At 34.9% G+C, this 25,637-nt stretch overlaps 2 protein-coding genes across 3 annotated transcripts in view; one reads left to right on the plus strand and one right to left on the minus strand.

The window, feature by feature from the left end:
* Positions 1 to 9,525, minus strand: part of LOC111053297 (coatomer subunit gamma) — a 29,222-nt gene extending 19,697 nt beyond the window's left edge. The window contains exons 1-8 of the mRNA XM_022340152.2: positions 9,360 to 9,525; positions 7,489 to 7,619; positions 6,780 to 7,007; positions 6,077 to 6,243; positions 3,867 to 3,996; positions 2,953 to 3,198; positions 1,072 to 1,275; positions 280 to 439 (exon numbers count right to left, since the gene is read on the minus strand). Of these exons, the coding sequence (XP_022195844.1) occupies positions 280 to 439; positions 1,072 to 1,275; positions 2,953 to 3,198; positions 3,867 to 3,996; positions 6,077 to 6,243; positions 6,780 to 7,007; positions 7,489 to 7,619; positions 9,360 to 9,396 (1,303 nt within the window). The 5' untranslated portion in view covers positions 9,397 to 9,525. The remainder of the gene's footprint in view (positions 1 to 279; positions 440 to 1,071; positions 1,276 to 2,952; positions 3,199 to 3,866; positions 3,997 to 6,076; positions 6,244 to 6,779; positions 7,008 to 7,488; positions 7,620 to 9,359) is intronic.
* Positions 9,526 to 9,782: 257 nt separating this feature from the next.
* Positions 9,783 to 24,322, plus strand: LOC111053296 (group XIIA secretory phospholipase A2). 2 transcript variants are annotated; one of them, XM_022340151.2, is made up of 5 exons: positions 9,788 to 9,871; positions 10,040 to 10,222; positions 16,827 to 16,897; positions 17,286 to 17,460; positions 22,253 to 24,322. In XM_022340151.2, the coding sequence occupies exons 2-5, from the start codon at positions 10,126 to 10,128 to the stop codon at positions 22,381 to 22,383; spliced, it is 474 nt and encodes a 157-aa protein (XP_022195843.1). In that variant the 5' UTR covers positions 9,788 to 9,871; positions 10,040 to 10,125; the 3' UTR covers positions 22,384 to 24,322. The 2 variants fall into 2 exon arrangements, with proteins under 2 accessions (XP_022195842.1, XP_022195843.1); XM_022340150.2 differs by having other exon boundaries at positions 9,783 to 10,222.
* The last annotated feature ends 1,315 nt before the right edge of the window (positions 24,323 to 25,637 follow it).

Raw genomic sequence — 25,637 nt, forward strand, 5'->3', positions numbered from 1 at the left:
TAACATTGTTTAATAGATTGATAGTCATAAAATCGACATCAGAAAAGAAATCATGGGAACATATTGAATTGATAATATTAATCATTAATGAAGACTATTTACTCTTGAATAAAAATTTCAGTATACGAATGGTGATGAGTAATTAATAAGAAAATATAAATGATTGTGGAGTTATCAATTATTATTACGTAAATATTTTATAATTGTTTTTGTTCATCATAAAATATTTTCAAGTAAATCATTGAAAATGGATATTGGATGAAAAATGCTGGTACAGACCTGTTTCTTTTGCATCCGGGTTTTCTTCAATGATCGTGATGACCGTGTCGGCAATGGATGCCTTGTATTCAAGTCCTCCTTCGTCTCTCAACATGGTTGACAGGAAATTCATCAGCACACTGTGCTTTCGGGGAAACTTCAAACATAGTGCCCGAATCGCCTGTAAACAATATATAAAAAATTAAATATCTCCAAAAAATCCACTTATTGAATACTTTTCTTTTAATACGAACTTTATTATGGTCACAATTAATTGGAATCACTTTTTGGTTCCTTGTATAGAAACTTATTACAGACTCATCAAAGTCTTATGAATCATCGGATTCACAACAGTTTGTGTGAATGATTGACTTACAAACTTATTCAATTTGCTTATTAGATTAGTTAAATACGAATCAATGTTACAAATTAAATTGATTCTTTGGTAAAGTATTAAAAACACTTTCATTAGGAAAGTTATTGATATCCAATGAGGTCAATACAAAAAAATATGAAAAAGGATTAAGTGGTTTTTTAAGCTTAATGATATGTACCTATGCAATTGTATTCCTATGTACCTATGTATTCAATTGCATATAATTTGACATGTATGCAATTGAGATCCCATACATGAAGTTGTTTCAATATACTATGGCGGTCAAATACTAGTTGCGGCCAAATACTAATCAGGGATTTCAAAATTGTTGTAGTAATAGTAATCTAGATATTAGCTGTGAATCTCTTGTGATAATGAGCATCATTCAAAATGAAAAATCACATATAATTGGGATGAATATAGGCTACAGTAGTTACCTGGACAACAACAATCTTGAACTCGTCGCTGATCTCGCAGACGAAGGAAGAGATCTGCTTCATGAGGCGGTCGACGGACGACTCGGCGCCTGTCTTGAGCAGGGTGGTGATAGCCAGCGTGGCGATCGAGCGATTCGAGTCGGTGATCAGGCTCTCCAGGTCGCAGTTGCAGGCCATCAGGGCAGCCGGGTGCGACATCGCTACCTGCCCACATTCACAATACACACATATAACCCATCAATAGCTCTGAAAAAATCTACGGATTAATGAGTATCACGTTAAGGCTAACCGTCCACTGGAACCGTATTCAACCGATCCGTTCAGCCGTTGGATCGGACGAATCTACCGGCCGTTAATACGGTCGAACACGGTCGTCCATTGGAACAGTTTTCGTCAGTCTAGTTCAGTAGTTGGCTGGTTGCCAATTATTGAATTAACTACCATCATAGCCACCAACATTTTTCATAAACAATGATTATATTGAGATTTTAAAAATTGAATAAACAAATATCCACAAAATAAGCTATTTATTACAATAATCTTATCTTCAGATCCTATTTATTCAGTAATCTTTGTCCACAGATTCCTTTGAACATCACGACGATGATATATTTTGTCTCGCATATCCCACAATGGAACATGTTCTTGAACCAAACATATCAACTTTTCATTGACCATAGTTGAAACTTTATAAAACAGAACAAGTTCAAAAAACAAAAACAGACAAGACTGTGAAACAATTTTGAGGTTAGGATGATGTTGTCTCAGCTCGACTTCGGCCGGATAGAGCCGGAAACTGGAAAATCCCATTCAATTCGAATCAAAAACTAGATCGGCCGGAGACGGCCGTGCACGTATGAACCTGTTGCAATGAACGAGCATCTATAGATTTCTTTGTTGGGGGATCATTCGGACGCGTTCGGTAGTTTTCGGCCGATGCTAGTTCGGACGAAATCGGTTCCAGTGGACGGCCCACTAATGCAATTAGCATAGATTTCTGTAAATTAATATTGCATCACTAACTGATAAATAGTTTCTGAATATATAATGCTCATCGAATTTCCATCTAGCTGTTTACCCTGTTGTCAATATTTTCAGTAGCAGACGTCTTCGGGATGGTTTACAGCATTCAATTTGTATTTTCGTTTAATAATAATTATTAATTCATTGGCATTTCAATAAATGCAATTCCTCAGTAATTTCCATCTGTAGACTGGTCTGATATTAATCTATTATTTTATTTAATGCAAGTAGACTGTGTATTCTAAATTAAGGTTTAAAGCAGTTTTGGGCGAATGCCTATTGTTTTTACCTGAATTGTATATGTACGGTATATGAATGGATAAATAAATATAATGGATAAGTATATACAGAATTGATTTTCATACAACTTTACTGATTGATAAATCAGAAGTTTTCAGCTTCCCCATTGAGATGAGAATATTAATTTATTTGATAATTAACAATAATAAACTTTTAGAAATACAGAACAGGCTTAAACCTAAAACTGTTCGTATTGAAATATTTATGTATTATAAATGAATAATGAATTTATTGCCAAATAAAAGAAATAATTTTACAAACAAAATAATCATTAAATTACAATAGTTTTTGGCGTGACTGGAAAAAGAAGCCTTGATCTCCAGCCACGAGTTCTAAAAAAAAGAAATATTTTTTTTTTCAATATAATAACAGCAGTACAAATGATACAATTCTTTTGATGGATGATAATCTATGGATGTTGAATTTTATCAATAGTCAAGTATTTTATTAAACATTCAAAACATTCCAAATTTGTATGTTATGTGTCATAACCAAATTTTTAATTCAAGAATACTTGGATCACCTAAACAGAATCCAAGGTAAACATGCATTTTGTACCTTGTTTAGTGTGCGAACGGCAGCAAATCTGAGAGTGGGCTTGGGAGAAGTGCAGAACAACTGGAGCACACTGACGGCAGGAGCCAGCTCCCGCTGAGTCGTGTTCTTCATATTGACGATGGCGTGCGCCGCCTCGTAGATAACAGTTTCCGATTTGTGTCTCAGGCACGATTCTACAAAGTCGAACAGAGGCGACTCTGACCATTCACCACCTTCCTCCTCCAGTAGTTTGCAAACAATTCGGATCTGTAATCAAATTAATGACAGTAATGCAAATGATGTTAAAAATTCACACTTGGCTCTGATAAACGTGCAGTTGGAAGGTAGAAAATTTAACATAAGTTGAATTTAGTTGAGTAAACAATATTGTCATAATCTTATCTTATAGTGAGATTCCAAGCTATAAAGTTAGTACTTGATTAATATTGGTTTTGATATCCTTGCCTGTTATTAGACAAAACAGATACCTGTATCTTTTTCCACCTCCTCACTGTTGCCAAACAGTTTTTTGATAATGAAAAAACATAATAAGCAACTAGTATATTTTATTTATTTTTTCACAATCAGAGTTATCAATTATCAGAGTTAAGAGGATTATTAAATCACGAAAAAATATATTTTCTTGAGAAATGAGATGTATTTACGAGTTGATAATTGTTAACAAGAATCAGCAATTAATATTAGATTAAATAATACCGGAATAATTTTAATCAAAGATATCTAATATAGCAGCCAGTTACAACTGATGATCGGCAACCTTGTAGTGCTAAAATTTCCACTGAACCTATAACGTGAATATCGCTAGTCCACAAAACCCTTATGTTATCCATGATGGAAATAGTGATTCCAACTCAATACTCAGAGGTATTATACTTCCTAGAAGTAACTTCAATTTGCGGTTGTTAATAACTTACAAGCATACAGACTGCAAAAGGAGATTTCAACGACATGCGTCCCAATTTGGCGACGAGCTTTGTTACAGCAAGACGATCAGATTTCCTAATGTGGTACAGAACTCCAAGTGCGTGGTACTGGACCATGATGCTGCAACAACAAATAATTATTGATACTTGATTAAGTAAGTTACAATTAAGTTGGGCAGTTACCAAAATAAGGCAGTAGCAAAAACGTGTAATCGGATTTTTTTTTAAAGACAGATTCCCAAAAATGAGTATGAGTGAATGTGTCCGGTACATTGGGAATATTATTCTAGTAAGTTCTAGTGGTACTATTCATACACGCTCGACCGGGCTGAGTGCGAATAGTCCTATTTGAGCTCATGGGAATCATATTTTGACTGCACCGGTCACTCACTCTGATACTGATAAGTGGGAATCAGCCTTCTCTCTTCCTACACAAATTATCATGGTTCAAACTATCATACTCTCTGTGTAGTAGTGGAGATTATATTGAGTTAGATATCCATATTGAACAGTATGAATTGAATATAATAAAATATATTGGGTAAAAGAAAGGAGACGGGGCCGCCGAAAGCAATGGATGAACAGGTAGAAGTTCAAGTGACCCTTCAGTGGTCGCCTATTGTTAATGAGTTTCGACATTTTCGTGGTCTAATGTTAAGGATTCCACTCCAAGGAATAAATTGGTGGCCCAGTCTGATTAATTAAAGTCATTTTCAGCTGTGAACCAGTGGTAGCCTACATTGATTGGATAAACACACACATTACTATCGATTATAGACTAAGTACAAATTTAGTCAAACTAAGAACGTATAATTTTTTATTAAGAATTTTTTTTTCAAGAAGACTTGAACACACGAACACACGTGGACGTGTGTATGTGTGTGTGCCACGAACACACGCCGTACGCTTTCCATAAGCTGATGCTATAATTATCATACTATACATTATAAATTGAATTATTTGATAATATTATATTCTTACAAATAATCATCAGCTGATAAATAGCGCACGTGGTGTGTAACCACGAATTGTATGTAACTCAAGTTAGTCTGTATACAGCTTGTGAACAAGTTGAGTTTCATCATAATGAACCATTAGAAATAATTGAATAACAATTACTTGAACACTGATCTAGATTCAATAATAAAGTGAGAATACAAGTAACAGGTAAGGTGGAAAGTAATAGATGAGTCCCTACCAGCTAAAACTGCCTTCAAGAAAGCAGACGGGGCCACTCCGGCCACTAATAAAGGTAATGAAGCGGATTCAGAGGAAAATAGAGTGTGATAGTCGAGAGTTGCAGGATGAACCTTTTTGGAACAATAGCCCAGTGTACAGGTAGGGCGGCCCCGTCTCCTTTCTTTAACCCAATATATTTTAAAATATAAGGCTACATAATTCAGAATATGGATAGAACGATAAATTGAAATATTGTAAGATATTTCCAATAGTTATATAATTACCAATCTCTCGTAAACTGAAAGCCAGAAAACTTTCTCTTTTTAACCTTTCCTCAACATATTCTTCAGTAAAAACTAACTGTAATGAGTATTTTTTATTACTTGTGTGGGATAAATAATGTTGTTGAATTGTCATTTTATTATTCCAAATGGTGTTCCATTTTCATAACTTTGTTCAATTACATAATTTTTGTTTTGTGAATTTACCATGTTCCAATAACGTGTCTTGCGTTAAACCAAATTAAGACCTTGATGAACTACTAATCATAAGGCTCCTCTTCCGTGAACATTGAGCTGCTAAATGTTCAATTTTTAGTTTACTGGAGATTGTTAAGGGTGTAACAACTGAGATCAGTATCTGGATTTGGATTTATGATTCGATTCATTTGGATCTGTGCTTGTGACAATTACAAGTAAGCCTGATTTTGTTTAATATATTCATTTGATCTTGAAAGACTACTGTTAAAGGTTATTCCTTAATTTTAAATTAAAGCTTTAGTTGTGAATACGTTTGAAATACCATATAATGTTATTAATAGTGTTTGCTCAGTAAATTGGGTACAACTTTTAGGAAGTGGAAGAACATAAAGTTTCTGGACTAGTATATGAATCAAAATTCGGGTGAGGAAAAGTTTTGGGCTGTGCCTGTTTGTCCTTCCTCAATTATTTCAATGAATGATTAATGAGTATCTTGAATCAATAACTGGATAGTATTATTTATTAGCTTGATAGATTCAGTACCTATCAGAGTTGACAGCTTCCTGTGCCTCGTTGACCCAGCGCTTGACAACTTCGCCGGCCACTTTGGTCAGATGCAGACTACTGACTAGGGCCGCACTGCTCACCGCTGAATTCCTATCAACGATCGCCTGCTTCATGTAACGCTCAATGCTCTGCAGCATCGTCACCTGTACAACATACAACATAACATAATTATGAGTATAAAATTTGTCCTTCAGCTGGAAGCACTCGCTAAGGGGTCTGACGATGAAATATTAGGCTAGGCGCACACCAGCTAGTCAAGACAAGACAAGGCAAGACAATCAGAAATGTTTAGTTACAATACTTCACATTGTTCACATGTCTAATTGCAATGACAATCAGTGTGAGTTGCGTCATAAGCAATAATGTCAAGTATTGTGACTAAACGTGTCTGATCATGTATTATCTTGTCCTGACTAACTGGTGTGTGCCTAGCCTTAATATTTAGTGTCTATTACATCGTTCACGTTCGAATTCTCATTCAATTTACAATATTCAAGTATCCATAAGATATTATCTATTTACAAATAATTTTCTATTATTAATCATTCAATATATTAAATTTTCTTTCCATAATTTTGAGGTTTTATCTATATATTTATTCGACAATGATGAAAAACACATAATCTTAGACAGCTTTTATAACAGTGCAAAATAATTATTGTTTGAAGTTGAAACTTACATCAGTAATACTGCACAACGCTCGTATGGCAGCTGCTCTGTAGAGGTCTTCTCTTCCAGTCATATCCTTTGTCAAACTCGATGTGACAATGATGACATCCTCTGCAAGAGAGGATAGCTCCTTGATTCCAAGGTAGACCATCCTTCGAAGAACAACATCCTTTGACTGGAACAGTTTTGTCACAGCAAAAAAGACTTCGGTTGCTTCTGTACATCCCAACTGCTCTCCCTGAGAAAAAAAATAAAACTTGTAGAACGAGTCATATTTTTATGAACTTATTGACAGATAGTATAGAAGAATTTATTGGGACATCAAGGATGAAACAGAAATAGTGGATTCCTGTGAAATTCCTTTGATAATAAAATACATCCTCATCCAATAATAGCATTTTTCTATTATTTCATGAATTTTGTCAAGTATGTAGAAAGTCAATGAGAGTAGAATATAATTATCGTGATCACAGAGGTATTGCCAACAAACATATTTCTGATTAAACGTTTTATCAAAGTGATCAAACTAGTTCTATTTTTAAACTCATGAACTGTATTTAGAGAAGTTCGATTCTCGAAGTGGTCACTCTAACAGCGGGAGTAGCAAACGCATAGAGCTCAACTTATCTTAACGATAGCTTATAAGCGCGATCACAAAACTGACCGCTTCTCAAATTGACCCGTAATATTAGAAAAACTTTCAAGGATAAATGTTGTACCTGATTGAGAAGATAGAGTATCTTAGTGAGTATATGAGTACATTTTCTGGGATTTACTGGAGTGTCGTTGAATGTTCGTGCTTCTTGTAGAACACTAGTCTTCTCAAGATTTTGAAAAATATTTCCACCTCCTGTAAAATAAAAATTGAAAAAGTTATTCAGATAACTTTACTTAGAAAGAGACAATATTTTAATAAATTGCATCATTATCATCATCACAAAATTATTGTTCGTGCGTGTCAGGTGATCTATATGCCAATATTGTGTAATATTCCACTGTTTTAACAGCTTGAAAAGATCATTTAAAAATATATTGAAAGTTCTCAAGATATTTTAATAAATATTTTCAAGTTGCAAATATAATTTCTTGTGAATTGTGGAGCAAGACAACATTTTAAAAGGTGGTCATCTGACTGGATATCACCACGGATCGTCAATTAGCCTCCAGATTGTGCAGTTTTCTCTTGTGCAAGCACATTCAGCTCTGAGGCGGTTCAAGGTCTTCCACCTGTCATACTGCAGCTCTGCTCCTGATGGCAGTTGCTCCTGAAGCTTAATGCCAGTGACATCTATACTCTCCTTCCACAGCTGAATTATTTCCTGGGCGCCGAAAAGAACAGCACTTTTGTTTCACTCAAGAAACTGCGTCGGGACTTTAATCTATGAGTGGCAGGGGTATGGCCAAACATTGGATGCCTATCTTCTGTAGTCTGTCGAATTCGCTCAGCTCTACTATCTATCTCTCTTTCACTTAGATGATAAAGGTAGTGGGTTTTAGTTGGCTTCAGGCATCCTGTCACAAACCTGCAGCTTTCATTGCGGCTACTTCTACTTTTTTTGCGTGGGCTGAGCGACTCCAAACAGAACAGTCATATTCTGCAGCTGAGAGTGCCCGCATGAGCATCCAGGCAAAGCCCACCAGCTTGCGCAAGAAAGCATTTCTGTCATTCACCCTCTTATTTGTGCTCACACAGTAGCTTTTAAATGTTAGGCTCCTATCCAATTTCACCCCAACGTAAGTTGGGGTTTTCACATGAGTTGTGTCAGCAGCTGTCCAGCGCCAGGAGATTCTAAGCTGTCTCTGAACTTTGTTTTTATCATGGAAGGCAGTGACTACAGTTTTTGATGTACCTTCAAATAAAGATTTAATACAAAATTATTGTCACAGTAACACGAAATTCTTATTCCTATTAAATAGAATAGAATAATAGATAAGTTGAGGATATTGGAATGATTCAAATTATAAAATGAAAATAGTATTTGTCTAATGAAGAGAGGTTGAAAAAGGTGTGACATCATTCATGTTATCTCTGAAATGAATAATACATTTTAAAAACTGTAGTCTGTTTAAGGAGCCGAGAGACGTGTGAAATCTGCATGTTTGAGAGTGCATATTGAAGCAGCAAGTACTCATTGATTATTAAATATTAACTTACTGAGCTGAACATGATTCAGTGTTGACAAATAGAAATTTGTAGACTTGTATTTATAAAATATTAATTGCTATTTCTTCCTAATATTAGTTACCACTTTTTTAAGCATAAACACGCAAACTATACGTTATTATTGTATCTATTTTGATGTACCATGCTATAGTCAAATACAGTATGCTTACAGTACTTAAGTGACGGTTTTTACAGATCTAAAAAGGTTAATTATACCCAATTTTAAAATGCAACATACACAGGTAAGTAATAATAAGGGCTAGTTACTATTTCAACTACCTACATTGAAAAAAATATAGTAATGAACAATATTACAAAATAAAAGTTATCCAAAATGATCTAACCTAAAATTTATGTTTAAAAATTGGGAGTAAAATGCATTATATTGTAGACTGAAAAATAAGATGCAATTAAAATAATTATTACCATCTTCCTCTTCCTTCTTGTCTCTTTTGAATGCCATTTCAAGATATTATTTGATGAAAAGTTAAAAATAATCTGAATATTTTCTCTACAAGAGGACACGTATAAAATTCCGACAACACAAACTCAACTCACATACGCTCAGCCGCAAACACCAAATTGACAGGAAGATCATAGAGTACAGATGTAGAATAGAGTAGACTGTTTGCAGACACGCTGCGAAGATAGCTTTTCCTGCAAATTCAATCTAATAAACATCTCTATTATCATAATTTTAAAAAACTTGATAAAATTGAAATTGTATCATCAACTGAAAAATGGTATTTTTATCTTTCAGAAACCCCAATCCATATTTTATATTTGAATTTGTTCCACGAATCCAATCATCTCTATCTTCTTACTTCAATCAAGAATCACACGTCAGACCGTCAGAGACAAATCAGCTGTTTCTTGATGTTTTTATTTTACCGCAGATTTTTATTCAAATTTAACCTCACTTTGACATTAGTAATAAGGTCGGTCAATATCGTAAACATAATTTCTAGTGGTAAATGCATCTGAATTCTGAAAATTCTTCTTATATTAACGCGAGACATTGATATTTTGCATTTTATTTAATCACAAATCTTTCTCAATGGAAATAAACAAAACAAAATGTCTTATTTATTTGCTAACTTTTGTAGGTTATGCATGGAGCGGTTACGGTTCATCTGTACTAGCTAATCTCAGAGAGGCTGTTTTAGCTGCTGAAAACGTTTTTGGAAATGTCATGGAAAATGCAGTCAAAGTTCTAAATAGGTTTTCAGAATATCAAGGTCATATACATAGTTTGGCTGAAGAGGAGTGCATATTTAAATGTCCGGACGGTGAGTATAATTTAATTTTTTGAACTATTTGTGTAAATTCTTCTTCCTACCTGCCTTTCTCCCATTATTGGGATCGGCTTTCTTTGATTTAAGTGTACAGTCTATTTACATGTCTATACCGGAGCAATCTTCCTTTAATTACCTTATCACCGACAGGTGCTACCTGGAAACTGCATCGAACATGATATGTTATGTTGACCATAACAAATATGGTCCAGTCTACTTACACCTCTACCTCTATAACGGCGGTAGTGCTCACACCCCCTGTCCATCTCAGCAATCCCTTTTCAGCAGAATGAAGTCTCTTTTCTTGCTATTTTTTAGCGACCAACACTCACACTACCATACAGCATTGCTTGTCACACTGCAACTTACACTTTCCCCTTAATGAGCATAGACAATGTGTTCTTTTGTCGCAAAGTACACCAGTTTCTCCATTTAATTCATCCAGTGTTTATACGGCTCAGCATCTATGCTGATTCTACATTGCTGATTAAGGAGCCTAAATATTTGTATTGATCAATTACTAGTAGTAGAGTACCTTGCAGATGTATGTGAGCCTGAACATCATTGTCACCAAAGTTGCAGTGCATGTAGACCGTCTTCTCTCTGATAATTCTTGGGCCATCTGCTTTGTGGTAGGCACGCCACAAATTTCATTTTATTCATTTATTTTATAAAATACTATAATCATAATACAATTATGACATTGGAGGAAAAACTAGGCTGAGCCTGTACTATTTCTCTTCAAAAATTTTGATAAAATGTTAATGTTGTCCAAAAGATAAGGTTATGTAATCACACACTGCTTCGTTACATGATTTTCTGTCCAGGAATGATGATTGATTGTTACAATTATTCTAGTGTTTTGCTCATGAGAACAATGTCAGCTGCATATAGAGTATCCCAAGGTGATGGATGCTGTATTTGTTTAGTGGATTAGTTTATGACAAGGTTAAAGAGGAGTTGGCTTAGTGCTGAGCCCTGACGAACCCAAATTCCATAATAAACTCCTCACCAATTATAGCTGGACTCCTGACCTTCGTTTTAGCTCCATGGTGCATATATTTTACCACTTGTATGTAGGGAATCCATGGCTCCCAGATTTCCACTGCTAGTGCTCACCAGTTTCCCTACCACCTGGGTTATAGCTCTTCCAGCTCTAATGTCAAAACTGAGTTTCACCAATCGAATCAATGATCTCAACCACAAACAAAATTGGAGACTCTTGAATGGAGACCTGAAAATTAATGGAACACAAGATTTGAAAAAGAAAGTGCTAATTTTCTCGGATAGCCAAGGTCGTGATCAGGCGACATATTTGAACAATACATTGTCTAAAGAGTTCTTGGTGTTTGGTTTGGTGCTTGGTGGTGCGAAAATGTCACAAATAGTGGATGCGGTTTTGAAAAGCAGGTGGCTAATCTGAATGTCAATGACTTCTTAATAATTATAGGAATTTTGCTGACAAACTGGAGGAAATTCTGTTTATAATGACAAATAGATTTGAAAGCTGTATAGTGCTCAGTGATTTCAATGATGACTTTATGGTTGATTCAAATAGGAGAAAGACACTGCAATCCTTTTTTGAGGCATATGGACTACGAGGAATAATAAAAATCGTGAGAACCTTCGTAGCTTCAGGCCAATCTCCATAACTCCTGTCTTTGGCAAGGTGATTGAGGCAGTGATAAAGCCCCAGCTGGAGGCTTTTTTCGAGGAGAATGGCCTGTTCTCCAACATGCAGTTTGGTTTCCGAGTTGGGAGATCAACAGTGGGTGCAGTCGACCATGTGGCTGAGCGGATTGATCCTGCCTTCGAGGATGGTGAGTCTCTTGCTCTTGCTCTTTGTGATCTGAGCCGAGCCTTTGACTGCGTGGACCATAGCATTCTTCTTAGAAAGCTGAGCTTTTATGGTCTTAGAGACTCTGCCCTTTCCATCTTGGGCTCTTACCTTTCTGGAAGGACTCAGCTTGTCTCCCTCAGTGGTGCTGACTCCCGGACACTTCCGGTAACTTTTGGTGTTCCTCAGGGATCGGTGCTGGGGCCTACACTGTTCCTTGTCATGATAAATGACTTCGACGACCACGGTTCCTCTCTGATGTTCGCGGATGATGCATCTCTACTGTCATCGGGTGCTGAGCTTGAGCGGGTTTTGGAGGCATCTGCGGAGCATCTTCGTTCTGCCACTTCATGGTTCCTGGCTAATCGATTCCAGCTGAATGAGGACAAGACCCAAAGGATCATCTGCAGCTTGTCACGTGAGCCGCGTGACCCTCAGAATCCAGTGAAGCTGCTGGGTTTTGTCTTGGACAGCAAACTCAGCTGGAATAGTCATATACAGCAAGTAACCAGTCGACTCTCCCGCATTTGCTTTCTGCTGCTCAAGATGAGGGGCCTGGTGACTGAGAAGTACCTGATAATGATGTATCATGCGCTCTTCCATTGCCACATTACCTATGGCTTGCTTCTGTGGGGTCATTCAGCGGGGGCTGCTGATGTGCTGAGACTGCAAAAGAGGGCTATAAGAATTATAACAGGCAGCGATCATCTTGCCCACTGCAAGCCCATCTTTGCTCGCCTTGGTGTACTGACTGTCTTCAGCCATTACATCCTCCTGTGCTTGGTGTATGTCAAGAAGATACAGCATACTCTAGCTGCCCGTAGTGACATCCACCGCCACAACACCAGGCGCAGTGAGCTGTTGGATATCCCCAGGAGACGCCTCCACCGATCACAGGCCAGTTACAGGATTTCAGCCCTGAAATTCTACAACAAGCTGCCTAATAGTGTGAAGCAATTGGATGAGGCCGCCTTCAGGAGAACCGTCCGGAAGCTACTGTGTGCAAAGGCATACTACAGTGTGAACGAATTTATGAGTGATAATTTGAATTTTTATTGAGAGCATGAGCACTGGATCACTGCCATCTGAACTATTACAGTTTTTTTTCATGTGTTTGTACGTGTTTTGATTTTTTGACGCCATCGATCCCACAATTGTGGGTAATGGATGAAGCTGAAGGTATTAAGGTAAAGAGTTGTACAAGAATAACAGAGACATCCTCAACCTTGATTGGCATTTGTTTCGTGACAGCAATGGTAGATGTTGAATATGTAGATATAATCGAAATAGGACTTTCTGACCATTGTGCTCAAGTTGTGAATTATTCATTGGAGAACACGGATAGTAGTGATGGATATCTCTTCTAATCAAGAATGTTTTCAGAGGATGCGAAACAAAAACTCTACAGACGCCTTATTAAAGTAGACTGGTCAACGGTGATTAATAGTGGAGATTGTGTTGATGAAAAATTCAATCATTTCTTGAGTATGTATTGTACAGCATTCAGTGACTCGTTCCCAATTGTTTATCGGAAGAAGAAAAATGACTAAAATAAAATGGACATCACCACTACTAGAATATGCCTGTGAAGTTAAAAGAGACCTTCTACTACTTGCGAGAAGATTTCAACCTGAAATAACGCATAGGGATAGACTGAAGGATTTATCACGAATGATAAGACATTTAATTAATTCATCAAAGCAAGTTTATGCAGAGAGAATGCTTGAGTCGTCAGAGAATTAATCTAAACTAATTTGGAAACTAATAAAAATGGAGACAGTCACAAATACCGTAAAAACAAAGTATCCGAAAGCTATTAATGGAGTTCGAATCGGTTCAATTGTTGACATACCATATATGATAAATGAGTACTTTATAAATGCTACCAATGAAATTCCTCAATCTAACGTATCTTCCAAGTCCTTACTGTTAAATGTTAAGTATGTGGGTGCTACATTGGAGAGATTCCCTGAATTTACAGAGGACGAGGTTTCTTCAGCTATGAACAATATTAAAAGCAAAATGTCAAGTGGAATGGATGATATTCCAAGCTGCATATTAAAGGAGTGTTTTGATCCAATAAGAAGTGTAATAACGAAGCTTATCAATCTATCGTTCAGCTCAGGAACATTTCCCTGTCAATTGAAAGTGGGCAAAGTTATTCCCATCCGTAAAAAAGGATCCACTTCAGAAGTGAGTAATTTTCGACCAATATGACTCACGAGCTCATTTGCCAATTTACATTAGAAATTGGCTATAACTACCAGTTCAAAACATCTTGAGATGTTTAAAACATCTTGTTAACAGAATTCTCTCCTCAAGCCAGTTCGGGTTTCGACGTGGAAAGTCGACTATTGATGCCATTAATAACTTCTTATGCCGAATATACATGTCACTGGATGCTGAAAAGAAGGCTTTGGGTTTCTTTATCGATTTACAACGGGCTTTTGATAGTAGCCTACTGATCATGATATTTTGATAGAAAAGATGCAGTATTATGGATTTAAAGGCTCAGCATTAGAATGGTTGAAATCATTTACCACTGATAGAGTGCAGGTTGTAGAAATTGAGGACAGAAAACAAAAAGTAGTGAATAATAAATACAGGTCGAAAATTTGCCAGATAAAAAGGGGAGTACCACAGGGAACAGTCCTCAGTCCGATATTGTTCTCATAGTATATAAATGACTTACCGAGTGATATACCTCTTGCCAGTAGCGTTCTATTTGCAGATGATGCGAACTTTCTTATTGTTGAGAATGATCTGCAGCAATTGCTGAGGCAGGGAGAGCGCGTCACAGAAAGCATCGAGAATTGGTGTAAGGCAAATAAACTGAAAGTCAATGTCAAGAAAACCTGTTTTATGGATTTTTCTATTAGTAATTCCAACCGCCCGGAATTCTCTAATTTACTAAATTTCAAGTTGGATTCGAATCAAATCTACAGGTGCTTGTGGGTTTCTAGGAATCGAGGTTGACACTGGATTGAGGTGGAATTATCATGTGGACGAGGTTGTGAAGCGACTTGGTAGGGCAACATTTGCGATATCAAGATTAACGACGAGTCTGAACACGAAAGTATTATTCTCGGCTTATTATGGTTACTTTCAACCGCTACTGACATACGGCTGATCTTCTGGGGCTCATCAACTGGTATTGCCAGAGTATTCAAGGCACAGAAGCGAGTGGTCAGGATGATGCTGGGGAAACCTCCCAGAACCCTTTGCAGGCCACTGTTCCAAAGTGAAGGATTCTGACCCCTCCCTGTCTATAAATACTTGAGGATGCACTACATGGACTCAAACATAGAGCTTCCTGGGCTAGAGAATCGAATATACACGGGTACAACACGAGGTCTAGGAATGCTCTAAGACTAGATGCTCATAGAACGTCTTTTTTCCAGGGTAGTCCTGATCACATAAGCAGGAAAATATTGAACTCTCTCCCACCTGTTATATCTGAGATTGACTCTGAAGTTTTGTTGAAGATTAAGTTGAAGGATTGGCTGATCGAGAAATCCTTCTACAGTGTAATGTAACTTTTTGAATTGAGAAATTTTTGAAATGATATGGTTCTTGTCATCGAATTGAATTATTTTTTGTCATTTAAATATCTTAATATTTTTTACAATGTAATCTACCAATGTGACTATGTATTTGACTTGTGTCAATATTGTATTATTGTACAATGAATGACATCAATAAAATTGAAATTGAAATACCAATGATATTTCAATTATCATATATTTAAAACAAAGGCTTCAAGGTCTGTGTTGGGTCGACGTTTATTTTCTACTTGTACTGGACAGGGCAACAGGTTTTTGGATGGTTCAGCTATTGTTCCTAGGTCTATGAATGCCCACTGTTGCATTGTCTACCTTCAGGTAGAAAACACAGTTGGACCCACCAGAGACCTTAAAGCCAAAAAATAAGAAAAATGAACAAACCTAAAACTAAGGAATAACTGTTCTATCCTGGATTGACAATAGGGTATCCATTATGAAATATATCCATTCTTACATGACTATCAATTAGGGATTTGATTAGACATTTGCTTACTCATAGCAGTGGTTTTTGATGAGCCTCACCATTTCCATTGCCTTATTAACATTTTACAGGAGTGGCAAGGGGCTGAACAATTGACATTGGGTGTTGATAAAACTGAAATACATTAATAATTCATAGAACGTTCTAGTTCTTTCCTCTGCTTTGGACTGCTCTGAAAGTGTTGAACAGGAATGGGCTTGGGTTTTCCCAAGCAACATCCAACTGAATTTCAAGAAAAAACACATAATGCAGAATAAATTAGATCATTTTTGCTCGAATCTGCATTTCCGGAATATCACAAGTGAGAATTATCTTTTTACCTTAGGGCTACTCTTCAATAGAAATAAAAATCCAATCACGCTTTTTTAAATTTGTTTATTTCATAATTTATTGTTAATAGACAATTTTTAAAAAAGGGTAGGCTACTTGGGTTTTTATATTTTATTTCTACACAAGTGAGAAATATCTGTACAATTAGATTTTAGATTCTATTATTCCGTAGTTGTTTTTATTTTGTTTCTAGTTGAAAGAAAAAGTAAACAATTTTTCATGATTGTAAAGACCTAAAATATTTTTCCCGATTTAAATGATGAATTGGTACTGTAGTTTTTTGTGTAGTGATTGGTTAGGCTACTTGAAAAATGTTTGTAACAATACATCACAATTGTATCTATACATGTTCACTAAGATAGGCCTACACATGTGTTTTTGTTTTAGGAAGTTCTCCGAAGCGTAATAAATATTATAAAGCAACAGCAAACGGATGTGGACCAGAAGGAATGGCAAAGGTTTGTATTAGTATTTTTCTCACTCTAAGGCCCGCCGAGAAGTAGACCCACGCTTATTCACGAAAAGCAACCCACGCCGTGGGATGTTTTGTAAACCATTGCTAGGCTACTCCAGACATCTGTGTAATGATAATAATACATGCAATGAATAATCCACTTGTTAGCTGATTTGATTATGAATAATTCTATAGCACTGGTTTACAAAACATCCCACGGCGTGGGTTACTTTTCGTGGATTAGCGTGGGTCTACTTTGCGGCGGGCTTTAATAGACCTGGTAGTTTATCTAAAATTCTCTTATTTTTAATTCTCCATTATTTCAATTGGTTTTATAATCTATTCCATGAACTTCAGAATCTGCCTCTTATTTTGATATTCGATTTTTTCAGATAGACATGACTTATCTACCTTTCGATGGAATGACAAAATGCTGCAACGAGCACGACATTTGCTATGGCACTTGCAATAACGACAAAGACGGATGCGACTTGTCATTCAAACGGTGTCTATATAAGATCTGTGATAACTACAAACCACCCAAAGAAGTAGAGTTCATTCGTACAGGTTAGTTATTTATATTAATTTTAAACTGCTGAACTATCACATTAGTCTTTGAAAAACAATATCTAGTATTTATTTTAAAGTTTTGTGGTATTTTTCTCGGTTTTCTAAATATTCAGTTTCCTAGAATCAAATCTTTGCCCAGGAAAGGAAGATTTCGAAAGGGTTATTGAAGTTAATGAATAATCTACAGATGAAAATTAATGAGATATTGCAACTATTCAAATGCTAATGAATGAATTGATATTATTTAACAAAAATCCAAATTAAATGTTGTAATTCATTAGCTTTTGAATAATTCTCAGTAATTTCCATCTGTAGACTGGCTGGCTGCTATGGCTTCGTTTAATTAAAATGAGCGCTACTATCCAGAGATTGCCAGTTTGGTGTAAGGGTAAGCATTCCTGACCGGCAATAAGGAGGTACTGGGTTCGATTCCAGAGAAATAATTTCTAGCTTTCCATCTAGCTGTTTACCCTGTTGTCAATATTTGCAGTAGCAGAAGTCTTCGGGGTGAATTACAGCATTTAATTTGGATTTTCGTTTAATAATAATAATTAATCAACAATAATATTTATTATCAATACATAACAAATAGTTATTAATTTTCAATTACAGTATTATTAAAAAATATAATTAAATTTAAATTTAAATCAAATTTGAACTTATTGTCCTCCACATTTAGTGTCAATTTATTATACAAATAAATAATAAATGTCCGAGAACTAAAATACAGTACTCCAATAATGCTTAAACACATGAAGTCAATTTAATTGAATAACTATTTATTGTCTTATACAGTGCACAAGAATACATAGATAAATGCTTTTAGGCTATAGGAATAAATTAATATCAATACACAAAAATGTATTGCATTATCAACTTAGAATATTATTGCTAAGCCATACAAAGTTTGCAAGTTTTGTAAAAAAATTAAAACTTGCAATTCTTTTATACAAAATTTCAAACCATCGGTCGACGACTGCATCGCAAACTTGCCCACTTAATAACAAACAACCACGACACAGCCACCAACCGATGGCCCAAAACAACTATATGAAAGATTACTTACAAAATACATTATTTATTTGCATCGACTCAACAACGAAGGAAATAGTCCCACATGAGTCTTAGACTTGTGTGTGGGACGATTACTATTAGCCTATACTGGTAATAATATGGTGATATTTTGTGACTAAAAATTGATTAGTAGAAGTTTAGAGAAATCAATTAATATAACCTTTACAATTTAGAAAGAATAGCAAAGAACATAGGCAATACAAGAGAAGAAGAAAAGGATTTATGTAGACCTGTGGGTTAGTTAAGGAATTAGTGAGTTAGTTAGGATTCCATACTAGAGCTTTTATTTTATCTTAATTTTTTTCTATGTTTTTTTTATTTAATTCTTATTGAAAACTACCTGTATGAGTTATTGGCACCAATTCCACGCAGCCAACCATCGATGATTCTTTTATAAGGAAGCAAACCTACCGTGGGCTCTATTATTTCTCTGGATGGTGCTTTCCTCAATAAAATGTAGGAGACGTAGAATGGGTTATTGCGATTTATTGATTTGATAATTCTGGGGACCTGTAGCCCTACATTTGAAGAGCTTCTTGTATTGTAGCTATGTGCTACCGCGGTTACCATAAATTCCCTGTTTTTGTACGTGAATACAAGTACATTCTTCATAATATATATCTGCTTGACAGTTAATAATAGAGAATGCCTTGGTGGGATATTGTCTCTTCAGTTTCAAGCCGGCCTTGATTATAAGCTTCTGTATTACATATAAAGGCTCCAGTGCAGTTTTAACTGCTCCTCCCCATGCAATAACACCATAACTCAAGATCGACTGAACATAAGCAAAATAAACTGTCTTAATTTCCTGTTTGTTCAGGATGAAGCTTAGCTGATGGAAAATATAAATCATTTTCCTAAGCTTACGCTGCAAGCTGATTATGTGATTCTCATGTCTCAGGTTAGAATCTAATATCGGGGCACCGAGCTTCGCTCGTTATTTTTATCCTATACTATTAAACGAGCAATTTCTGTGTATATGTTTAAATGTTTGTATTTCACCGGATCTCGAAAACGGCTCTAAAGATTCTCACGAAATTCAGAACATAGTAGGTTTATAATATAGATTCGTTGCACTAGGTCTCATCCCTGGAAAAACTCTCTGAAGGACGTTAAAAGGATAATTCATCCTTGGAAGAACAGATTTCGTCGTCTGTCGATAACAGAAGATGCGTGTGCCTGTGTGGGAGATCAGCTGTGTAATCATTCAAAAAGCTTACCGTATCTCGCGAGAAATATTATTATCTAGAAATTTTAATAGACTCTATCAAAATAATCTGATTTGTTGACATGACATGGTTTATCACTCTAATTTAGAGTATATCATAATATTCAAAGTTAATCATTAATTTACAGTTTTAAGTGATTAGTGAGTGTTATTTTGTTATTCAATTTGGTTTGTAAACAATATAAATTGTAACTTTTCTGTTTTTAAATATTTTGACTGAAAATTGGACCTGAATTTAAGATTATGAAACATAACCTACTTTTTGGACCATTTATAGTGTATAAATTAAAATTCGGGGAAGAAACAGTTTTGTGCTGTGCCTGTTTGTCCTTCCCCAATCATTTTGAAGAATTGTGCTCTGTTTATCAATAAATAAATAACAAGCAAAGCTCGGTGCCCCGATATTTTATTGATAAACAGAACCAACACAGTTCTCTAAAATGTTCGTGTTTATATTTCACAGCTGGCTATGTCGTCTTATGAATTTCGGGGATGCGATATTTTGATTTTTCACATACTCACTCACTTTTTTACTATCCACAGCTGTTTCAGCCAAGGATGAATTATCCTTTTAATGTCGTTCAGCAAGTTTTCCCAAGGATGAGACCTAGTGCAATCGAATTTTTATATCATATACCTACTATGTTCCAAATTTCGTGAAAATCGTTAGAGCCGTTTTCGAGATCCGTTGAACATAAATAACCAGATATAAATATATAAAAATACAGAAATTGCTCGCTTAATATAATAGGATTATAACTCCTAGATAGTTGTAGCTCTTCACCCTGTCAATGATCTGACAGTTGCAGACAGTGCCATAGATATCATCACAAGAGTGTAGTTTATCGTTTAGAGTTCGTAGATTATCTGGAGGCTCACAACAAGGTCTGAGTGCAATGGGCAGGCATTTTGTCTTACCTACATTCATGGTGAGGATGTTCTGATCAAACCATGCCTTCAGCTTCTTCATTGCCATTTCAGCCTTTCAAAATGTTTCATTCCAGCTTGCACCCCTGAATATAACATCAGTATCATCCGCAAATAGGAAGAGCTCGCCTTCAATGTTCAGCTTATCAATGTAAACAAGGAATAAAACTGGCCCAAGGGTACTGCCCTGCACCACACCATATTCCACATCACTGACTCACTTCCACATCACCATAATCCACTCATTTTTGGTCCGATGGAAACCATCTGTCTTCTATTACCAAGATAGCTCTTGAACCAGGCCAAGGCTAAACCACTCACTCTCATAAACTTCAGTTTAGCAAAGAGTATGCCTCTGTCTATCGAATCGAAATCCTTGGCCAGGTCAACAAAAACTGATAATACCTTCTGGTCTTGATTGATTGCCTCCTTATTAAATAACGACTAGTTAGAGAAATACTGTAATGCATCAATGAATAATAAATTTATAAATAGATATACCACTGGAATTTATTATATATACATATCACATCTATATATTTCATTACATTGATTGAGTAAGACTTATTTGCTTTTTTTTACTGTTTTACCTTTTAATTGTTATTTTCCCGGTTCTATTAATAATCCACTAAACTTGCTATAAATAAGTATACCACCTGTTGTCAACCAATATTCCATTGTATCTGAACACAATACGTCTTTGCTTTTCGACAATGATCAATGAGTAACTGAATTCGATTAATTATATTCATTAGTTCTTGCAATAAATTATTCTTAAATGTTTGTTTTACAATGTGTATATTATAAAACATTTACTATGAAACATAAAGAAATTAACCTTTTTTCCTTTGATCGGCAACCAAGTCCTCAAATCCAGTTAAAAAAACTCTCTTGAAAGTGCCCAAGTTAAGCGAATATCTAAAAAAGGAGACAAAATAAAAAAACGTATTTCCTTGGAAATTTGTTTCATTTTTCAACTTTATAGAATCCAAATGAAAATACTTTGTAAAATACTTTGTAACATATTCTAAGCTCTTTTAAATTTTTAGCAATTATATTCTCTCCTTTTCTTGTTATTTGTAAGGTATGCAGCATATGCCTAGCATGCTCGGAGAATTCGCCACTGCGCAAAGCAACTCTAAAGAAATATGTACAATAATGTTAAACAAAACACATAATTTTAGATTTGTGAAACTAGGTACTCCTGAGAAAATCTTTTGTGGTAGTTACCATACATAAAATAACTTGAAAATAAAAATATTAATTAATGGAGAACTAAATGTGTGAAACCTCTAAGCACTTTTTTTATTTGAGGTCATATGTTTTATAATATGATAATCAATTCTAATACTAATGAAGGGAATTTTATAATAAACGAGTCAAGACATTGAACAGTGAGTTTGTGAATTTGTACTTATTCTGTGAAAATGAGATAAGGCTTTAATTCAACATACTTTTTTTATTGTAACATATCATTCACCAATATACGATTGGTATATTGTACCAATCAATGTTGGTATATTGGAATTATTAATGAAATAAAATAATTGTTTATTTCAGGTTGTAAGTTGGCTGCTAAAGGTTTTTCAAGTGCAACGTTGATTGGCGGCTGCCCAGCCTACTTGAATGCACAAAAAGAGGCGTGCTTCTGTCCGGAGGACTCCAAAAAGCGCCCTTCCGAAGAGCTGTAACACTGCAACTCTAAACGGACTCGTGTTCTCCCTACTTGGAATTGGCGCATTTATCAAAATTTATATTCTTTATCTAATCTACGTATAATGACTTAGCAGTAAGAAATGTTTATTTATTTTTCAATCAAGTAGCTATTGTGATATGAGGATTTGTGATTTCAACTATTTTTAAAAATACCGTAACGTACATATACGTAATTAGCTTAAATCGACCTCACACCATAATCTAGTCAACCCCTTCGAATTGAGATATGTTTTTCAATCTCTATACCTTTATAGACCTACTTTCAAGTTTTCGAGCTTCACAAATACGCTTATCAAGAGTGTATTTTCATCGCCTCAGAACTATTATAGATTCTAGCTTCAATAGATAAGTGTATCAAATGTCTCAGAAATCTGCCAAAGAATGTCCACCATGATCACCGCATTTTAAAAACTATAAAGTAGGTAATGTCATTATGATGATGACTATCTACGTGAACGTCGTATTCTTGTATACTGTATTTCGATGTGATATTCGTCCAATGAATTCTGATTTTCAACCATCATATTGCTATGTAATTCTATTAGTTCGAAGAATACTGAATCCAGATTGCCAAGTGAACTCTGTATTCTCATAAATCATTTTATACTGTAATATCTTCGTTCATCGTATTCTAAATCTTGGAACACCATTAATTTGTTGTATTGTAATTTTAATACTTGTACTTCAAATTGTTTATTATGATTATTAACTTCAAGATTTAATTTTTAACACTATATTATTCTCGTCATTATATAAGCTCAGAGAGTTCAGATAGCAGTACGAACTGTAACTCCTTATTGAGTTTTTTTGTATACAGAGGTTTTTTTCAATACACATTTTTGAGAGTATAATGCCAAGTTTCTACAAGTACTATCTTTAAGAATGCGATTTGAGTATTCAATAAACAGCTACGTTGTTCATAATTATGTCATAGTTTGCCAGTGCTCTGTACCCTGTTGCGTCTTAAATATAATTTTGTTGAATATATTTTTGACAGCGCATAATAAATTGAGATAGGTGGAAATCAAAATCGACTGAGACCGTATCTATCATTTCTGATAGTCTATCATTTGGTGGACAGTTAAATACGGTACTTACTTACATTATAAAAGTTAGAGCATATTATCTTCTACATAGGTAACTGACCATTGATGTGCCTTATATAAATTTGATAACTATTTCCTCAGTAGGTAGTCTAATTGGTTTATCAAATTTGTTACTCTATAATATAACAACTCTATAAATTAAGTATATTAATAATGAAATTATATATTTACAAGGAAGGGTGAACAATGCCAATTAATCATGAGTTAAATTGAGAAAGTAAAATAGTCTGTTGAATTAACAGTTGCATTTTGTCATTTGATTCGTATGAACATTTTTTAATATAAGAATTTCCAATTATAAAATTCCATCTTCAGGAAGCATGCAGTTTTTCATTTGAATATACGGATTTAATGTTTCCATGTAATTTTTGTACTTGTTACACAGGGTAATAATAGATTATATGTTTAAATCTGCAATCTAATTTATTTTACGAAAATACTAAACTAGCAAACAGTAGTTGATAATAATTTTCATTAGCAGTTCAGATCTCTCAGGTCTAAGGAATTACAGTACCTATTAGTATAAGGGTAGGTAACACATATACTGAACTAGATAATTTTGTGTGATTTAAAACAACTGTTGTATGTTTCCAAGCTTATTAATAAATATTAGTGATTACGGTTCAAGATTAGCTGTGAAAAGAAATTATAAAGCATTTTAATTTAATTTAGAAATTAGTTTCCTTAATGTATTTATCTGTTTAAAGGATGGACAGTTTTCGTTTTCGTAACAAATTGTTGTAACAAGCGATCAGTTTTTATAAGTGTTTTTGTTGATTTTGTTCTAATATAGTTCCTTTCCAATATTTATTTGTTTCGATTCTTTCCAAAACGACCTTATTATTGAACCTGTTATGCACATCTCACGGGTATAGTGTGTAGTAATTAGCCCTCATAGTTATTGGCACTGTGATCCTTAGAGTAGAGGGAAAAAGCTTTAATACCATTATCATCATACTCACATCGGAAATACTTCTGCTATTTATTCAGATAAACAGTCATGCAATATGGGTTTAAGGAACGTAGCTTATAGAGCATGTAATTCTCTTTCATTTGATACCAATTGCAAGTTTCTATCATGTATCTTACTCGTTTTAGAGACTCTTGAATAACAGTAAAATAGCAGAAAAAATTAGAATGAAAATTATCATTTTTTCAATTAGTTGTAACTTTTGAACAGTACAGAAATCTGGAAAACGATTCATGGCAGCGAAAAGAGGAGAAAATTCTCTACAACCTTGACTACTTTTTCGATTTTTTAAGTGAAGTGTTTCACAAGATACGCAACTTTGAATATGCGAAAAAATTTTGATACGTTAATCATTTCCAGTCTCGTATAATCAAAGTTGCGTATCTTGTGAAACACTTCAGATAAAAAATCGAAAAAATAGTCAAGGTTGTAGAGAATTTTCTCCTCTTTCCGCTCCCATGAATCGTTTTCCTGATTTCAGTACTGTTCAAAAGTTACAGCTAATTGAAAAAATGATAATTTTCATTTTCTCATTTTTTCTGCGATTTTACTGTTATTCAAGAGTCTCTAAAACGCATATGCTTTAAACCCATATTGCATGACTGTTTATTATCGAAAAACTGTCGAGACTGTGAAAATTAGGAAAATATCGCAAATTTCTTGATTTTTTGAATCAAACGTATCTTACCTCACGATTATATTTTTACAAAATTCATTTACCTCACATGAAAGAGGAGATTCTGTTCTTCAAATCAAGACCATTTTTTATCATTTCGGGTTACCGAGATACACAGTTTCGAATATAGAAATTGGCCATTTTTCTGTGTATTTAAATAGGGGCTAAAATACACTAAAAGTGGATTTTTCATTTTTTAATCAAATTTCAATTATGATACATGATTTTGAACCGCCTTGACAAGCTGAGAAGAATGAGCTGTAGTACGAGGAGATCTGATCATTCTGTCGAAAGTTATAAGTGTTTAAAGTTTTGATCCTTGACGTATCCTTATGACGTACCCCCCACTAGGAAATACTGAAATTAAATGTTTCTAACGGGTGATTCTCATAGAAAATAACCCGCGTGAGATGATTTCAACCAAAATATGTATGTTTTTGTTAGGAAGGCCTTGAAAAGGTACTATAATGATAAATT

This window comes from Nilaparvata lugens, chromosome 1, assembly GCF_014356525.2.
Source record: "Nilaparvata lugens isolate BPH chromosome 1, ASM1435652v1, whole genome shotgun sequence".
Classification (NCBI taxonomy): domain Eukaryota; kingdom Metazoa; phylum Arthropoda; class Insecta; order Hemiptera; family Delphacidae; genus Nilaparvata; species Nilaparvata lugens.